The 19,530-nt window shown below is 44.3% G+C and overlaps 1 protein-coding gene across 2 annotated transcripts in view; it reads right to left on the minus strand.

The window, feature by feature from the left end:
• usp43 (ubiquitin specific peptidase 43) overlaps nucleotides 1–2,395 on the minus strand; it is a 155,166-nt gene extending 152,771 nt beyond the window's left edge. Inside the window, exon 1 of one of the 2 annotated variants that reach the window (XM_062970702.1) lies at nucleotides 1,542–2,395. In XM_062970702.1, coding sequence (XP_062826772.1) covers nucleotides 1,542–2,186 — 645 coding nt within the window. In that variant the 5' untranslated portion in view covers nucleotides 2,187–2,395. The remainder of the gene's footprint in view (nucleotides 1–1,541) is intronic. The other variant, XM_062970703.1, reaches the window with a different exon arrangement.
• Nucleotides 2,396–19,530: the final 17,135 nt, after the last annotated feature.

Genomic DNA, 19,530 nt, shown 5'->3' on the forward strand with positions numbered 1-19,530 from the left:
CAACACCTGCCCCCACGTGCCATGTATTGTTACCATATTGATACCATGTTATTATCATATTCGCTACTTTTCTAAAAATTATTACAGAATAAAAAAGCTAGATAATTAAACTGAAAATGTCATACTTTGGACATATGATGAGAAGACACGACTCAGTAGGAAAGACAACTATGTTTGGTAAGGTAGAAAACTATAGGAAAAAGAGGATAGCCTAAATCAGGGAGGCCACAGCCTTGAGTCTGCAAGGCAGTTGAGGATAAAGTGAGTAGGAGGTATTTTGTTCATATGGTTGCCATAAGTCTAAGTTTACTTGGCTGCATTTCACAACAAGCAAGAGCCAAAGGCTTCCAGAGCAGACTGTATGGCCATGCTCCAGAAGCATCCTCTCCTGACATTTTGCCTACATCTATGGCAAGCATCCTCAGAGGTTGTGAGGTCTGTTGGAAAACTAGTCAGGTGGGGTTTATATCGCTGTGGAATAATGTCCAGGATGGGAGAAAGAACTCTTGACTGTTTGAGGCAAGTGTGAAAGTTACAATTAATCACCTTGATTAGCATTGAAATGCTTTGCAGGTTCAAGGTCTGGCTGCTTCCTGCATGGGGGAATCCTTTGTTGGGAGGTGTTAGCTGTCCCTGATTGATTCATGTCTGGAGTTCTCCTGTTTTTGGAGTGTTATTCTTTATTTACTGAATAACACTCTGAAAACAGAGGAATTCCAGACATGAATCAATCAGGGACAGCTAACACCTCCCAACAAAGGATTCCCCCATGCAGCAAGCAGCCAGACCTTGAAGCTGAAAGGCTATTCAATGCTCATCAAGGTGGCCAATTAAAACATTCACACCTGCCTCAAACAGACAAGAGTTCTTTCTCCCTCCCTGGACCTTCCAGATATATAAACTCCACTTGCCTAGTTTCCAACAGACCTCACAACCTCTGAGGATGCTTGCCATAGATGTGGGCAAAATGTCAGGAGATAATGCTTCGGGAACATGGCCATACAGCCCGGAAACCTCACAGCAACCCAAACAGTTCTCCAAGATACAAAGCACCCTTGCACTCCGGCTGAGGACACAGACCTGGCCCTCTGATCTTCCGCACAATGCTGCTCTGCCCAGACCCCACTTTCGGCCTCTCCATTCGCCCCCAGTTGGCAGAGCTCGCCCTCTCCAAACTTTTGCCCCCTCGCCTGCTTTCCCCCTCCCTTTCCAGGAGTTGACAGGGCTCTTGTCAGGCCACGGGCAGCGCCAGCTCAGCCTGGGCAGGAAGGGCAACAAGGAGCGGGGCTGCGGAGACAGGTGCGGCTGAACAGGTGGCAGGCGGGAGAGAGAGGAATGGAGAGAGAGCGAAGCGGTTTCCGTCCGACCTCTCTGCCACCGCAGCGTGGCGAAGGGCGTGGGCCACACGCATCCCCCTCGGAGTTCTCGTGGGAACCTTCGACTCAGCCGGGCAGAGTTTGCGCTGGGCCGGGAGCAAGCCCGAGAGGCAGGCGAGCGCTTCCCGGCTACAGGTGTCTGCCCGGGCCGGGGAGGAAGCCTACCTTGAAGTCTGCGGAGAGCTGGGGCGTGTACTGGAGGGTCCAGAGGGCGCGGACGAGGGCGGCGAGGTGCCGGGTGACCTCCCCGGAGGCGCCTGCGGCGGGGAGGGGGGGCGGGGAGGCCGAAGGGGGCGGGGAGGCCTCGCGGGGCCGCGCGGGGAGCGCCAGGAGGAGGAAGGCGGCCAGGAGCTCGGTGTGGCTCAGGCACTGGACCACGGCGTTGAGGAAGCAGGTGTTGCCGTGGTTCTTGAGCCCCTGGGCGCCGGGCGTGAGCGGGCGGGGCTCGGCGGGGCTGTGTGCAGGCGCCGAGGGCGGGCTGAGGGCGCCCACGGGCGGACGCAACCCCCCGGCGCCCCCTCCGCCTCCCGCTCCGGCCTGTCCGCGCTCGGGCCCCGGCAGCGGGCGGGTAAAGCCGCCCTCGTCGTCCTCCTCCTCCGCCTGGCGGGTCTCCTGCCTCCGCCGCCTCTTCTGCTGCTGCTGCTGCTGCCGCCGCGCCCCGCGCAAAGTTTGCAGGAGGCGCCGGGCCAGCCTGCTCAGGGCGCGCACGGCTCGACGGCGGCGCGGCTGGGAAGCCAACGAGCCCCTCTCCCCTCCGGGCCCACGCTCTGCCCCCTCCTCCTCCGCCGGCGCCGCCTTGGGCTCCCCCATCGCCGCCTCAGCCTCAGCCTCAGCCTCGCCCTCCTGCTTCTTCCCGGTGCGCTCTCACTGGAGGCGGAGGTGGCGGAGGGCTCATCGTAGGGGCCGGGCGGGCGGGCGTCTCGCTCTGTTTTTCCCGCCTCGGCTCCGGAGAAGTAGAGGGAGAGGGAGGGAGGGAGGCGCCCGGGAAGGCAGCCAGTCAGCGAGGGAGGGAGCGAGGGAGCGCGCGGCGTCGGCGGCGCGTGAGTTTGGAGGTGCGGAGCCAAGCGCCGCCCTCTCCCTTAGCCGCGCCTTCCCTTCCCTTCCCTTCCCTCTGCGGGCGAGGCTGGCGATGAGGAGGGGCGGACGAAGGACTCTCCATCCCTCCCTGGCGCCGGCGTGGGGAGGAGGAGGAAGCGGCCAGAGAGAGCCAGAGGGGTATTTCTACGCGCTCTCACTCAAGGAGGGCTGGGGCCCGGTGGGAGTGGGCATCAGGCGCCTTGGAAGGCGGGAAGGGAAGCGCCGCACAGACGCGTGGACACAGGGCAAGCCGGCCTCACCCACCGTAGAAGCCGAGGGCAGGTTTGGGGGGCGGCATTATGGAAATGAACGTGGATACCTGCAAGGCCAGGACCCTGGCAACCCCCGCCACCTGTTGCCTGGAGCAGCACCAGGTTTAGGGCAGGACGGGACTTCTAAGCTCGTGCCTTTAGGAGCCTCGGTGGCTCAGCGGGTTGAACTGCTGAACTCGCCTGCGGTTGGAATCCGGGGAGCAAAAGAGCTCCCTCTATTAGCCCCAGCTTCTGCCAACCTAGCAGTTGGAAAACATGCAAATGTGAGTACATCAATAGGTACCGCTCCTGCGGGAAGGTAACACCGCTCCATGCAGTCATGCCAGTGAGTGAGCTCCCGCTGTTAGCCCCAGCTTCTACCAACCTAGCAGTTGGAAAACATGCAAATGTGAGTAGATCAATAGGTACCGCTCCCCTGGGAAGGTAACAGCGCTCCATCCAGTCATGCCGGCCACATGACCTTGGAGGTGTTTACAAACAAGCTCTTTGGCTTAAAAATGGAGAGGAGAGGAGCACCAACCCCCAGAGTCAGACTCCACTAGACTTAATGTCAGGGAAAAACCTTTACCGTAACCTTGCCTTTCACTACTCTGTTCAGAGAAAGGGCTGGCTCCTTTTTTGATAAGAGTGAAGTCAGCAAATGGCAAGAAGGATCCTCTCACCTCTTCAGGAGTCTGCCGTATACCATGCAGCTGTGGACAAGTCTACATAGGGACCACCAAAGGCAGTGTTGTCCAAAGAAAGAAACATGAAAGGCAGTGTGGCGTTTTCCCAAACACCAATCAAGGAACATGAAAGGCACTGCAGACTAACTCAACCAGAGAAGTTAGTCATAGCAGAACACCTGATGAGCCAACCTGGACACAGCATATTATTTGAGAACATTGAAATGCTTAACCACTTGAACAACCACCATGTCAGGCTACACAGAAAAGCCATTGAAATCCACAAGAAGGTAAACAATTTCAACAGAAAGGAGGAAACCATGAAAATGAACAAAATTTGGCTACCAGTATTAAAAAAAAACCTCTAGAATCAGGACAGTAAATAAAGAACAACACTCAAAAGACAGGGGAATTCCAGGCAGGAAACAATCAGGTTCAGCTAACACCTTCCAACAAAGGATTCCCTCAGGCAGGAAGCAGCCAGGCCTTGAAGCTGCAAGGCATTTCAATGCTAATCAAGATGATTAATTGCAACATTCACACTTGCCTCCAACATACAAGAGTTCTTTCTCCCACTCTGGACCTTCCACAGATTATAAACCTCTCTTGCCTAGTTTCCAACATACTACACAACCTCTGAGGATGTCTGCCATATATGTGGGCAAAATGTCAGGAGAGAATGTTTCTGGAACATGATCATACAGCCCAGAAAACTCACAGCAACCCAGAAATCCATATAACCTTCTTGGGCTTGTAGATGAAATGTTGCTGGTTTAATTCTGGTCTAAAAAACCCCATGTACAGGCGGCAGTCCCCAAATTACAATAATCCGACCTAACAAATTACTCATAATTAGGAACGGGGGTGAAACAAAAGGAAGTGAGAGAAATCTACCCTTCAGAAGGTAAATTCACTCTTGGAAGAGTTATCCTGGGGAAAAGGTGGCTCTGCTGAAGCTTTCTCAGCAATCCTGCACAGGCAGCAAAACAGACACCACAGGGGTTTTAACCCTTCCCTATGCTATCCAAATTCAACTTAAGAACAAAGCTACAGAACCTATCTTGTTCATAACTTGTGGACTGCCTGTATATCACTTTAGTTGTCTTATCACTCTACACAGTACTTACATGGATCCATGAATAAATTAACCCAGATCTTTGGCTTGATTTTTTTACTAAAATTTCTAGGTTTATACATGAGTGTAGCAGAAATTCAGGGCCTAACTTGAACAGCCACCAAAGCCCAAGGGCTGTGTCTCCTCCTGCCCACAGGTTCAGCCCTCGTGTGATGCTCAGACACAAGACAGGTCTGTTTTGGAAAGCATCAACACAAATGTGCACCTGCAGTGCAATCCAATGGGGGTTTCCATTCTGGAGGGAAGCCCTGCTGGATTCAATGTGCAAGTATGTCTAGCATCACAGCCTAAGGATATAGGATGTACATGAATTGCCATTTTTAACTGAATTCTTGCCACACAACTTAAATTAACAACTGCACCCATGGCAATAGTTTGGAAAACCTGCCACAGGTTTCCTCTGAACTTTAGATGGTCTATCCAAGGTGCTGAACTTTTTTTGTGGCATGGTCTCAGTACCTCAGAAACATGCTGGTGAGTGCATATACAGGGCTTTTGTCATAGCAGTGCTCAGACTATGAAGCTCCTTCCTAAATGAAACCAGACTGGCTTTATCCCTTCTGAGTTTATGGTGAACTGCATTGTTTTTCATGGCCTTTGGCTCTTCAAATTACACCAGTCAGCTCTGGCTATTTTAAGAGCTATTTTTAAAGAGGTCTGAGGTGTTGTTATAACAACACTCCAGCCTCTTTAAAAGTAGCTCTGCATACCCAATATATAACCAATAACAGCAGCCCACCAGAAATATATATATATATATACATATACATACACACATATAATATTTTAAAACATTTTACCTAGTGTACATTGCTTTCGTAAAGCCTTCAACTGTGTGGACCATAATAAACTGTGGCATGTTCTTGGTGGTATGGGGATACCAAGTCACCTTGTCTGTCTCCTGAGAAATCTGTATAAAGGTGAAATAGCCACAGTAAGAATAGACCACGGAACAACAGATTGGTTCAAGATTGGGAAAGGAGTGTAGCAGGGCTGTATACTTTCACCCTACCTATTCAACTTGTATGCAGAACACATCATGCAATGTGTGGGGCTTGACAAATCCAAGGCCAGAGTTAAAATTGCTGGAAGAAACATTAACAACCTTAGGTATGCAGATGATACTACTTTGATGGCCGAAAGTGAGGAGGAGCTGAGGAGCCTTATCACCAAGGTGAAATAAAGTGCAAAAGCCGGGCTGCAGTTAAACATCAAGAAAACCAAGATCATGGCAACCACACCTATTGATAACTGGCAAATAGAGGGAGAAAACGTGGAGGCAGTGACAGACTTTATATTTCTAGACGTGAAGATCACTGCAGATGCATACTGCAGCCAGGAAATCAGAAGACATTTACTTCTTGGGAGGAAAGCAATGACCAATCTCAAAAATAGTGAAGAGTAGAGACATCACACTGGCAACGAAGGTCCGCGTAGTGAAAGCAATGGCTTTTCCCATAGTAACCTATGGATGCGAGAGCTGGACCATAAGGAAGGCTGAGCAAAGGAAGATAGATGCCTTCGAACTTTGGTGCTGGAGGAAAATCGTGAGAGTGCCTTGGACCGCAAGAAAATCCAACCAGTCCATCCTCCAGGAAACAATACCCAACTTCTCACTGGAGGAAAGGATATTATTATTATTATTATTAATAATAATAATAATAACAACTTTATTTTTATACCCCGCCCCATCTCCCCGAAGAGACTCGGGGCAGCTTACATGGGGCCTGGCCCAATAAAACAAACAAATAACAGTCACAGAGCAATAAAACAATTATCCCAGTAAAAACATCAGCATCAGTAAAAAAAAAATCATTAAAATCAACAAGCAGCATACAGTGTTAAAAACAGGAGACTAATTCATAGATTAGAGGCAAAGATGAAGTATTTTGGCCACATCATGCGAAAACAGGAAAGCTTGGAAAAGATCATGATGCTGGGGAAAATGGAAGGAAAAAGGAAGAGAGGCTGACCAAGGGCAAGAAGAATGGACGGTATCCTTAAAGTGACTGGTATGAACTTGAAGGAACTGGAGGCGGCGATGGCCAAGAGGGAGCTCTGGCGTGGACTGGTCCATGAGGTCACAAAGAGTCGGAAATGACTGTGTGAATGAAGAACAAGAAGACATTGATTAAGTTTGGACATAGTGGGTCCCATATGCCAATGTTGCTTAAAAGAACACAGGAGGTAGTATTGACATGGGAAGTAATAATACTATCAATTCTCCTGCCCATCCCATCTTCCGGTTCAAATATTACACTGTGGCTGTGTACTGTGAGAACTAATCCTTGGGTGATTTGCATGGCATACTTTGGTCATTTGTAGCTACCTACAAGCTAAGAGCAGGTGCCCTCAAGAACTTTCTGGCAGCCCCAAGAAGCTGGGGTGAATCATTTTAAAATGATTAAAAATACACACACTATGAAGGTACATTGAAACTCCAATTTCAGTGTATCCATGCATACTTCAATTCACATTTCAACTCTGCTCTGGAACTAGATAAGAGTTCCCTGATTTTTAGCCTAAAGGATCACCAAACTCCAGCTAGGTGACAATTTGAGCTTGTCTGAATTATCTCAGTGGGCAAGGCCAAGAACACAGGTTAAAGTGTCTATAATTCTTTGTGGTTTTGCTATCTTTTCCAACAAATGTGCAGTTCCTAAGTGTGTCAACTCAGTCCTCCTGCAACAGTTCCCTGAACTGCAAAACAGTTGGCACTTCCATATAGTGGCTTCCTTGGCTACAAACCACTCAATTCCTTGCAGTAACTCCTGGGACTTTAAATAGCTCCTTATCTGCAACCAAGTGATCAGAGATAAAATAAAAAAAGCTTACAACACTACCAGGCTCAGTGAAACTGCGGTTCCACAGCATTATTTTAGGGCAAACAACCATCAGGCTCATATTTGCATTGAGGGGAGGATAATACTGACCTAATTTGCAGGATTGCTATTAGAATTATAGTGATAAACGCATGAGAAGTGACTTTGATCATCAAAACATGAACTAATTATGCATTCAGCACTTATTGAAACCCTCATGTCACTGATGGTCATGCACGTCCACTATATCCCTATAGCAGTGCTGCTGCTACTAATCCATCATATTAGTGCCATAGATGATGTCACTAGATGATCAAAAGATGAGAGTCATAAGACTACTTTGCTGGTGGTCACAAAGGTAAAGGTTTCCCCCTGACATCAAGTCCAGTCATGTCCGACTCTGAGGTGTGGGGCTCATCTCCATTTCTAAGCCGAAGAGTCAGCATTGTCTGTAGACGCCTCCAAGGTAATGTGGCCGGCATAGCTGCATGGTGCGCCGTTACCTTCCCGTTACTTATTGATCTACTCACATTTGCATGTTTTCAAACTGCTGGGCTGGCAGAAGCTGGGGGTAACAGCGGATTCGAACCACCAATCTTTCAGACACTAAGTTCAGCAGCTCAGCGGTTTAATCCGCTGCAGCACCGGGGGCTCCCACCTTTCCTAAAAATTGCTCAGTATTAAAGCCAGGTAGCCTAGCAGAAGGACATGATGCTTGCAGTCCCTTTCTAGTGTCCATGTTGGCTCCCTACCAATGACCATCGATTTATGCACTGTGTTCAATTCTTACTTAAACCAACCGTGCTGGAATGCTTTGGCTTCCAAAAGCTGCTCACAGCTGCCCAGTAAGAACTATTAAAATATCTAGAAGAGTGGAACTGTTAGGTTTTACAATGTACTGAGTCGTGCACTGCTAATGGGCTTCTATTGGGAATCATTTGGGGAATGTGTTTGGGCCTACTCCAGGTGATTGTCAATGATGCAATCCTGAGTTTGGGTTGGGTCAATTAGTTGGTAACCAAACAATGATTACTATGTGTAAATGTATTGTATATAAGGAACCATGTTCAGTGTATTTCCCTCCCCCTTTCCTTTTGATGTTGTGAAGTCTATATGCAATTAAACCTGTCTACAAGGACAAGATAATGCGAACTGTGGTAAGTCTGTAATATCATCTAGACTAGGGGAAAGACAGTAGTAAAAACTGACAATGGCCGGGCATGTGCTCAAGTGTCTACTGTGGAAGCAGACTGGAAGACTGAAAGTACTGAGCAGGTGTAAGCTACTGGAAGGCGCTGAGACTCTGCAAGTATAAAGTTAAGTCTTATCACATGGGTACCACTATTTGGTGATGGAGGGTGCATCCTGTAAATTTAATTCAAGACTTAATTCTGAGTACATGCATAGAATCACTCTGGGAATGAGGTGGAAAGCTTTGCCTTATGGATCCTCCAAACTGACTCATATGCTGGCAAGAGAACATAATTCCTGCAGTGTTCTTTAGGGCAGAGATAGGTAACGTGTGGCCCTCTTGATCACGTAGGACTGCAACTTCCAATATAGCCAATAGAAACAATGATTGTCATCAAAAAGGATCTAGATTTTTAAACAGGTTGGATGCTTGCTTCTCAGACTATATTAGCAATGTGCTCTTTCACTGCCAAGGAGTTGTATGAAATAGTCTTAGGGATTTTTTTCAACTATATAATTCTCAGCAGGGTTGGGCTTGGTTAATACCTGGATGAGAGGTCATCAGGTAAAACTAGAGATCTCCAGCTAGGGCCAGGAAAATACTCCATTTTGAAACCCTGGCGAATTGCTACCAATCCAGACTGTCCATACTGGGCTAGATGAACCAGTGGTCTGACGTACTATGAATTTGGTCCTTATATTAATTCAGATGTAACCTGATTTTATGCGACCGATTGCGGGGGATGGGGGAGTAAAGAATCCATTCTCCAATTTCAAGATCATGGGGCCATTGTGCCATGATCCAAAACTGTGTTAAGAAAGTGAGGTGCAAGCATTACAGGGTGGTTTGAAAAGAACCTCTCCTGTGTGATAATAAACCTTTTAATTAAAGATGTAGAGCACACTGTAATGGTTTTTCCTATCCTTTTCAGTGGAGGTGTAAAAAGGCTTCTCTGGTTTCTACTCAAAAGAAAGGCATTCAAAAATTCAAGTGTCTTGGAACCACTTCATTAGTACCAAATAGTCATCTAGGACACCTTAAACATCAGAAATGGTTGATGTGGCGCTCTCTCTCTCTCTCTCTCTCTCTCTCTCTCTGCATGTGTATGTGCATGTGTATATATATGTGTGTACACAAACACACATACACACATATATATATACAGTAGAGTCTCACTTATCCAACACTCACTTATCCAATGTTCTGAATTATCCAGCGCATTTTTGTAGTCAATGTTTTCAATACATCATGATATTTTAGTGCTAAATTTGTAAATAAAGTAATTACTACATAGCATTAATACGTATTGAACTACTTTTTCTGTCAAATTTGTTGTATAACATGATGTTTTGGTGCTTAATTTGTAAAATCATAACCTAATTTGATGTTTAATAGGGTTTTCCTTAATCCCTCCTTATTATTCAACATATTCGCTTATCCAATGTTCTGCTGGCCCGTTTATGTTGGATAAGTGAGACTCTACATATATACACATCATAGAATAGTAGAGTTGGAAGAGACCTCATGGGCCATCTAGTCCAACCCCCAACATACATACACATACATATATATATATATAGTTTTGTACCTTACTACTTAGTTTTGGCCTTTCAGGCAGCTAGACTGCATTTATCTGGGATGAAAGCATGAAGAATTAAAGGCCTGTTTGTAGTATCCCAAATCATTAAATATATGTTTGTTTGTTTGTTGAGAGAGCTCAGGGTGCTGTAGTTGTACAAATCTCAGCCTCATAGCAACCCTCTGAAGCAATTAAGATCATGGCTGGCCTGAGAGCAATCTATGGGGATCATAGCTGAGTTGAGATTTGAATCCATGTTTCTCCAGTCTTAGTTACACTAGCCATATTATATGTGTTTAGGGTGAAAGCAGATAAAATAAAATAGGCTGGGGAGGGAGGGTGATAAAGATGGTTGTTTCTTGTTGACCTGCTGACTGCCCAGGAAATAGTATCCTGTAATGGTAACTCCTTGATTTTTCACTGAGTCTTTCCCTATTAGTCTCTTCCTTAAACAAGAGAAAACAGAATTCAGATTGACATTTCTCATTGTTTCTGTGAAAGTTAAAGAAAAACAAAATTATGAACAGGCATGGAAATAGTGTGGCCTTCCAGATTCTGAACTGCTTTCCTCATCATTGACTTTCTTGGCTGAACCTGTTAGGAGTTTGAGGAGTACACTACTTTTGCCGCGAAACAGGGCTCTCCCCTATTAATAATATTAATATTATTTTTAATGAACTCTCCTTTTCAAGAACCTAATGATGGAGAACAAGAACTGCCTGTGGCCACGACCTACTCCATCCCTTCCCTTTTCATCTTAATTAAAAATGTACACTGATCAAGTCTTGGAATTTTTACAACAGGCATAAAATCAGATGTAGGAAAAATGAAACCCTTCCCACTTTATGTTACAACCCCTGCCTGCCATTTCATCACTTTTGCAAAGACATGTTTTAACCTCAAGGAAAGATTCTTTAAGTCCCAAGTTCTTCAGGTTCAAAGGGGGCCTTCATTTCCTCCAGAGCATCACCTGACAAAGAGCTGGAAGCAGCACATAGGAGAACAGGGTAAACCTGTCCTAGTTTAGGCTGGGAAAATATGTAGCTTCTTAGATATCCTCCTTTTCCTTTCTCCTGCTCCTTCTTTTCCTCTCCACCTCCTTCCCAAATAGATGCAATTAAAAAAAATTAGCAACCTATGGGTTCTACTGCAGAGATCTACTATTTTTTTCCATTTAGGTAGACCAACTACTTGTTTTCTTTCTTCAGTCATCTCTTTCCTTTCTGAAAACACTTCTGTCATTACATATGGATGATTAAGCAGACTGAGCAAAGTAAAGATGCCCTCCAAAGTATAAAACATTAGTGGCTATGCATAATTTTGTACAGAATAAGCCACCCCAAAGGAAAGTGTTTGATTCATAAAACGTGAGGGTGGCTGCCTTGTAATCTCATCTCTGTTTTGAGTGAATTTGCTCTCAAAATATGTTGTTTCATTGGCTTGTGTTGTGTTATTGACATGTGGGCCATATCTAAACACCGCACCCCATGTACAGCTATGCCATTCTCTTTTTTTAAAATGAAAAAACCCAAGAGGATGAGAAATGGAAGACAACATCAAAAAGACCTCTTAGAATTCCATGGACATGGCCCAGTTATTGCATAACAAACACCTCATTTGAAGCATCCTTCATCATTTTCTATAGTAGTTTTCTTGAAGTATCCCTGTTTTTCTTTGAAGAAACTGTAAGCTTTATTGTTGCCAATTGTTCAAAATACAAATATCCATACAGCATGCCCAAACATTCTTATTCCAATTCATTAACAAAATAGTTTGATGGAATTTGCAACACTTAAAAAAACTATTTTTGGACATGTTGTTGTTTATTTGTTCAGTCGCTTTTGACTCTGTGACCTCGTGGACCAGTCCTCATCAGAGCTCCCTGTAAGCCATGGCCACCTTCAGCTCCTTCAAGGTTAAGCCAGTCCCTTCAAGGATACCATCCATCCATCTTGCCCTTGGTCAACCCCTCTTCCTTTTTCCTTCCTTTTCCCCTAGCATCATTCTTTTCTCCAACTTTTCCTGTTTTCTCATGATGTGGCCAAAGTACTTCATCTTTGCCTCTAATATCCTTCCCTCCAGTGAGCAGCCGGGCATTATTTCCTGGAGTATGAACTGGTTGGATCTTCTTGCGGTCCAAGGCACTCTTAGATTTTTCCTCCAACACCACAGTTCAAAAGCATCCATCTTCTCTCGCTCAGCCTTCCTTATGGTCCAGCTCTCACATCCATAGGTTACTACGAGGAATACCATTGCTTTAACAATACAGACCTTTGTTGCCAGTGTGATGTCTCTACTCTTCGCTATTTTATTGAGGTTGATCATTGCTCTCCTCCCAAAAAGTAAATGTCTTCTGATTCCCTGTCTGCAGTCTGTTTCTGCAATAATCTTCGTGCCTAGAAATATAACTATTTTCCAGTTATCAATCAGTCTGGTTGCCACAACCTTAATTTTCTTGTTGATTTTTACCTGCAACCCAGTTTTTGCACTTTCTTTTTTACCTTTATAGATTTTGTAAATACCAAGGAGGTATCGTTATACAAAACTGGCACGCAGAAAAGTGGAGGTTCAGGTAAATGACCGGCTCGGCTTTGGAAGCAGGAAAACACCCTCTGCTTAGTGGCACTGCCAACTTCTCCTTTCCCCCCAACTCCACATAATGGCCTCAAGATACCAGAACTTCCACTGCAGTCTCACTCCTGGACTTAGAACTGAGATGAGGATGCAGATTCACTCAGGAAGCATATCAACCCCATGGGACGCAATGAATTCTTCCCAAGGGAAATCCCAAGCCAGAGATTGCTATCAGTTACTATCTATCTAATCAAGGAGTCTTCCTCTTCCTAGCCATAATATCCATCAGCAAACATTTTCCCCTGAAACTACCACTTCCTATCTTAATGAGCCCCCACAGGCAGAAAGGGGTGGTGTGGATAGAGAAGGCAGACTCGGGATTCCTCCAATAAAAACTTTATAAGTTTCTCACCACATCAATAAGTTTCTTTACATCAATAATACTGCGGATTGTAATTTGTACCAGTCAGTGTAAATTTCAACAAAGTGAACCAATAAGACGGTAGATTGTAATGTGTACTGGTCAGAACAATGTCAATTATCTCCAAATGCCTATAAAATGGCAATGTGTAGAAACTTGAGGCATGCCTGATATGAGAAAATTCCCCTGGCATCCTCCCTTGGCCACCTGAAGCAATAAGCAATTTCTGACTCTTCCCTCAACCAATCAGAGTTGGCATGCTGGGGAAAAAATTCAGAACAACGTTATCAAAATGTATGGGCAGTCTCTAAGCTGAAAAAAGCAGGAATATACTGTGTTCATGTTCTCTCTCACAGAACTTGACTTACCCTTCTTTCCTATCAGCAGTGCAACTCAAGGTGTTTAGTCCCTGAGCCATTGACTGCTAGACCCTAGCAAATTTCCAAGAAAGGGGAAAACAGCTGAACTCACTGCATAATATTTAGTATTGGGCTTCTGTGAGTTTTCCAGGCTGTGTGGCCATGTTCCAGAGGCATTCTCTCCTGACAATTTCATGTGGACAATTTCAACATAAAGGAGGAAACCATGAAAATGAACAAAAACTAGCAGCCAGTATTTAAACTCTAAAATCAGGACAGGAAATAAAGAACTCAGAAAACGGGGATTCCAGACAGGAAACAATCACGGCCAGTTAACACCTCTCAACAAAGGAATCTCCCAGGCAGGAAGCAGCCAGGCTTTAAAGCTGCAAGGTTAATCAAGGTGGCCAATTGCAACATTCACATTGGCCTCCAACAGACAAGAGTTCTTTGTTCCACCCTCAACATTATTCCACAGATATATAAACCCCACTTGCCTGGTTTCCAATAGACCTCACAACTTCTGAGGATGCCTGCCATAGGTGTGGGCGAAATATCAGGAGAGAATGCTTCTGGAACATGGCCATAAAGCCCAGTAAACTCACAGCAACCCAGTGATTACAGCCATGAAAGCCGTCGACGACATATTTAGTATTGGTTCCTAGCATATGGGGAAAAGAAAATTTCCAGTTCAACATTAGATATTCTAAGAGGTGCTTATTTATAGCCTCTGCCCATATATATCACTATCTAGAACTTAGAAAATTACTTTTGGATCTATAGCCCCAAGAATCACCCCTGCCAGGCCTGCTGGAAAATTCTGTGAATCCAATCAGTAACTTTTTAAAGTTCTGTTCCTCCTACCACTCAGTCTAAGTTATGATTAGATCCCAACCTTTGTAGTCTCTGGTGCAGAAAAGGCATATATATCTAAACATTCATTTTTAAAAAGCAGTCATGCACATCTCCATAATTCATCAACATTGAGAACAGGATTTTAGGAGTACTTGTATGCTGATAAAAGAAGGCCTGTGTGCCCTCCCCAAGTCAATTTTTGAATCCACCATCATGGGAAATTGTGTAACCCTTGAATGGCAGCATTTGATCCTCAGAATACATGTTACCCATCCCTATTTTAGAAATTCTAAAGCAGAAAAAATGCTAGGCAATTCCAATCTTCCACAGGTTTCTGCAACCATCTCTGTTTGTAGCAAGAAGGACGTTCTGCCTCTGCCACCCTGAAACAGTGAACAGGGAGGGAAACGGGTCTATGGACAAGCGAATGAACAAGATGAAATGCAGTTCTTTCAGTCTTCTGTGTCTTTTTAAAAGAAAAGGGAAATAGCAACGTGATTTTCATAGTGCACACCATAACAAGCAGTAACAATGGTAGCTGTTAAAAGAAGAAGCAAAATCTCTAACCAGGAACTCTAAATATATTAACCCAACTCCTTGAAAGTGAGTGAGCGAGAAAGAGAGGTGGCAGGAATGAGCCTTAAATTATAGCAAATGGGAATTGTGCAGAAAGAACAAAGCCTTGCAAATAGGGGATGGCAGGCAAAGGGGGGGGGTATGGTAATCCAACTACTATCTTTCAATAGGAGAACAAGGAACAAGAGCGGGGGAGGGGGGAAGGGAGGGGGAGAGCGCAGAATTTTAAGCACTCTGGCAATGTCACTGTGGCATTCTCATTAGACACCATATACGTTATCTGTGAAAGCAAGCTTTATCCTCAGCTGAGGGTTCCTGGGATAAAAAAAAATGGTATCCACTTCTGGCAGCCTGTATGGCTTATTTTGCATGAAGCTCAGACGGCCACAGGGTTAGGTCCCATGAGAAGAGAACATGCTACCTACTGGTGTGAGCTCTCCCCACACTGTCAGGCAGCTCAGGTTTCTTTGCTATCAAAGTCAAATGCAAAGTGAGTGACAGGTGAGAAAGAATTCAAGCGCGTCTGATTGTCAGTGAAATGCTGATGTGTCAAGATGGGCCAATAAGATTTTTATTCCTTCTAACTTTGAAGGACCACAAATATAGCATGCTGGTTTGTGACAGGTCATATATATGCAGCTGAGGACAGTGGGAGAGAGAGAGACCTCCTAAACGAGGCACACCGCCCTTATTGAAATTATGCTCTGAGGAAAAAGATATTGCTGCCTCTCCTAGATGAATGTGTCCATCAAAACTCACTCTCTCAATTTTAAATTACAGAGTTATAATACTAAAGGGCACCAGTACACCAGTGAAATGACACTTTTGGACCATAACAATATAATTTCACAACCCTGATTGTGAATTTTCCTGCCAAAGGGCAGTAGGTTGGTTCCGTCTGTTTTGAGCTTCCAGTGTGCAGCTAGAATGTCATCATCCCCCCATCGCCATTGGAGTTTGAAATTGATCTGTTCTAATGTTTTGTGGCGCAGGCGGGAGAGCAAGCCAGCTGCAATTAACTGCAATGAATCACTCTGACCAGGAGGTCATGAGTTCGAGGCCCGCTCGGAGCCTATGTTTGTTTGTCTTTGTTCTATGTTAAAAAGGCATTGAATGTTTGCCTATATGTGTAATGTGATCCGCCCTGAGTCCCCTTTGGGGTGAGAAGGGCGGAATATAAATGCTGTAAATGAATAAATAAATAAATAGTGTGTTTTTAAAAACTATCAAAGAGTATTTTAACCTGTTGTCTTATGTTTGCATTGTTTTAAATATTTTTACCAGTTATATATCGGAATTAACGTCAGGGGAAAACCTTTACCTTTTATATATCTCCTCGGGTCTCAGGAGCAGATAAGGTAAAGGTTTTCCCCTGACGTTAAGTCCAGTCGTGACTGACTCTGGGGGTTGGTGCTCATCTCCATTCTAAGCCGAAGAGCCGGCATTGTCCATAGACACCTCCAAGTTCATGTGGCTGGCATGACTGCATGGAGCGCCGATACCTTCCTGCTGGAGTGGTACCTATTGATCTACTCACATTGGCATGTTTTCGAAATGCTAGGTTGGCATGAGCTGAGGCTAACAGCGGACGCTCATTCCACTCCCGGGATTTGAACCTGGGACCTTTTGGTCCGCAAGTTCAGCAGCTCAGCGCTGTGCCACCAGGGGCACCCAGGAGCAGATATATAACAATAAATGAATACATTCCAATATATGTGTGTGTGTGTGTGAATCATACAGGGGGGGAAATTGTAGAGCATAGGACCACCTCAGCAAACTATGAAAAAAACCTTGAAAGTGTCCTAATGCATAACTATGAAATTGCTACAAAGACCCAGCCCCTTATCCCCAGAAAATAGTGAAACCTCTGGATGTCAAGGAAATAAAAACTGGCAAAATCCAAGGGATTGCACTGCAAGAACCAGGCATGTAGCCGGGGGGGGGGGGGCTTGAGGGGCTTCAGCCCCCTCCCCCCCGAAATTCTCAGGGTGGTCCACAAGAAGGCCTTACTGGTACATGGCATGGTGGCGTCCTTGTCCGCGCCTGGGCCCTCAGCGCACTCTTTCCTTTTCGGTGCCCCTAGTTTCAGCCTTTGGTGCCGGGAAAGGAAGGGAAGTGCAGCGACAGCCCAGGCGCCAAAGAGGATGCCGTCGCACCACAGACCAAAAAGTATTCTAAACATTTTGTTAATGAAAGTAAATAAATAACATTTATTATTTAAACTGCTATGTGTATTCATATCATGATCTGATCACCATGCTCAATATATCCCATATGCATGGGAGTATTGGGATAACGATACAAAAGGTTTGCTAGGGTAGATCCTCTCTCACCTAGACTCAGCCCCCCCCCCCCCTTTCCTGGCTACGGACCTGGCAAGAACCTATGCCTCTGCAGACCAAACTGGAGGAGAGTGAGAGAAAAGTTCTGTGCTGAAATGGTGTGGTCTAGAAGTAAAGGAGAGGAGCATGAACATAAAGAGCCCCAAATACTAGGCGAAATCAAGAAAATACCATTTTGAAAATATATTATTTTATTTTTGAGAAATTTCAAAAACTTTTTCTGTCTGATATACTTTGTAAACCATTGTTTCCAGTTCCATGTGTCCAGGTGTTCAGTATGTTAGCATCAAGGAAAGAATCAGTGATGCCAGAGAAATCCATTTGTCCTGTGTAATGCCTGTTTATATGCCTGTTGCTGTGCTTGTACATAACAAGAATATGTGCAGCAATTACTACACAGGAAGGCATGTGTCAATTTGCCTTGCCTTTCTGTACATGTACACCAGTGGTGGGCAACATAAAGGCCATGGCATGCAAGTGGCCCTTAGGCTGCTGTTGCTGAAGTGTGACACCAATTGCATGCATAACAGATAAACAACCCCTTTTAAGAACAAGGTCATTCTTCAATGCTTGCCTTCTTTTAAATCATCATTGGACTTTCAGTAGTTTCCAGGAAACATGACTGAAATTCAAAGCTAGTTGCATGCTCCATGTATAGCTTGGTTTTGAATAGGAATGGGGGTAGGGTGGAATTAGCCAAATGTCAGTAACAAATTCGGTTGTGAAGCAAGGGAATGAAGCCCATGAGGCCGGATCTTGACTGTGATATAATGCAATTTCAAAATGCAGATTAACTGCATTGAGCTGGATTATATGGCATTGTAGCATTATATTATCTAGTTCAATGCAGTTAATCTGAATTCTGAAACTACATTATATGGCAGTGTAGATCCAGCCTGAGATGTGTGTGAAGGTTGGCCCTAATCATTTTATGGAGGTTGGCTGGTTCTGACAGTTATAAAATGCACAGGGATCAAACTATCAGAAAGCCAATATATTTTATTACAGTAGAGTCTCACTTATCCAACGTTCTGGATTATCCAACACATTTTGTAGTCAATGTTTTCAAAACATCGTGATATTTTGGTGCTAAATTCGTAACTACAGTAATTACTACATAGCATTAATGTGTAATGAACTACTTTTTTCTGTCAAATTTGTTGTATAACTTGATGTTTTGGTGCTTAATTTGTAAAATCATAACCTATTTTGATGTTTAATAGGCTTTTTCTTTATCTCTCCTTATTATCCAACATATTCGCTTATCCAACGTTCTGCCGGCCCGTTTATGTTGGATAAGTGAGACTCTACTGTAATTGTGCAAAGAGTAAACTAGAAACTAAATTTTATAAATGTTATTTTACTGTTATTGTTTTAATTTATATGCTGTCGTATTGTTTTATCTGTTGATTGAGCTTGTTCCCCATGTGAACCGCTCCGAGTCCTCTCAGAGATGGAAGAGGGTTATAAATAAAGTTTTATTTTTATTATTATTATTAAATCTCAGGACAGAACTTGAGAGCTGGCAAGCATGCATCTAAATTCCTTTATATGTCAATACCATTCATGAGAATTGGGCGTATTGATTTCTGTAAGAATGAAAGCTGAGCTATTTGCTGAATAGCTCTGCCTTGATTATGTCCTGCTGGTAGCATTATCTACCTTCCTCTGAGAGGCTTCACTAGAACAAACTGGAGAAAAAAGCCCATCAGAAATCCTACAAGTAGGGGTTTGGTGGACTGAACTATCATATCAGAAAAAAATAACTATGCTGATTAAGGAGAAACTATTGACCACCTTTAAGAAAGATTGGGACCTGTTCATTACATATTTACAATAACAGTGGGGACATTTATCAACTTTGTGATTTCTTAATCTGTAGTGGTTTGGTTTTAAGGAGAAGTGTAATTACATTTTTAAGAAAGCAGTATAATAAGGTGTACTAATAATCAGATAGAGAGTGGGAAGTTGGGAAGATTTTTTAATAGCTGTTTAGTTGTAGTGTAGTGGTAGTGTATAGTAGGTACTGTAACTGTGTATTTGTGTATACCTAAAATATTTGTTTATGTGTTTTGTGTTTTTCTGGGGCAAATATTTATTGAATAAAGAAAAAAAATCACCACTAACCCATTTATGTGCTCCCTAGAAACTTTGCGTGGGAATGGGTTTGGATGAGCTACTCTTGCAACTCTTCCCTCCCTCAGCACTGATAGGCCATATTGCCCCCCCCCCCCCCCCCACACACACACACTTTGTTATTTGTGTTCCCTCCCATGTTGGAGATG

The sequence above is a fragment of the Anolis carolinensis genome, chromosome 2 (genome assembly GCF_035594765.1).
Source record: "Anolis carolinensis isolate JA03-04 chromosome 2, rAnoCar3.1.pri, whole genome shotgun sequence".
Lineage (NCBI taxonomy): Eukaryota > Metazoa > Chordata > Lepidosauria > Squamata > Dactyloidae > Anolis > Anolis carolinensis.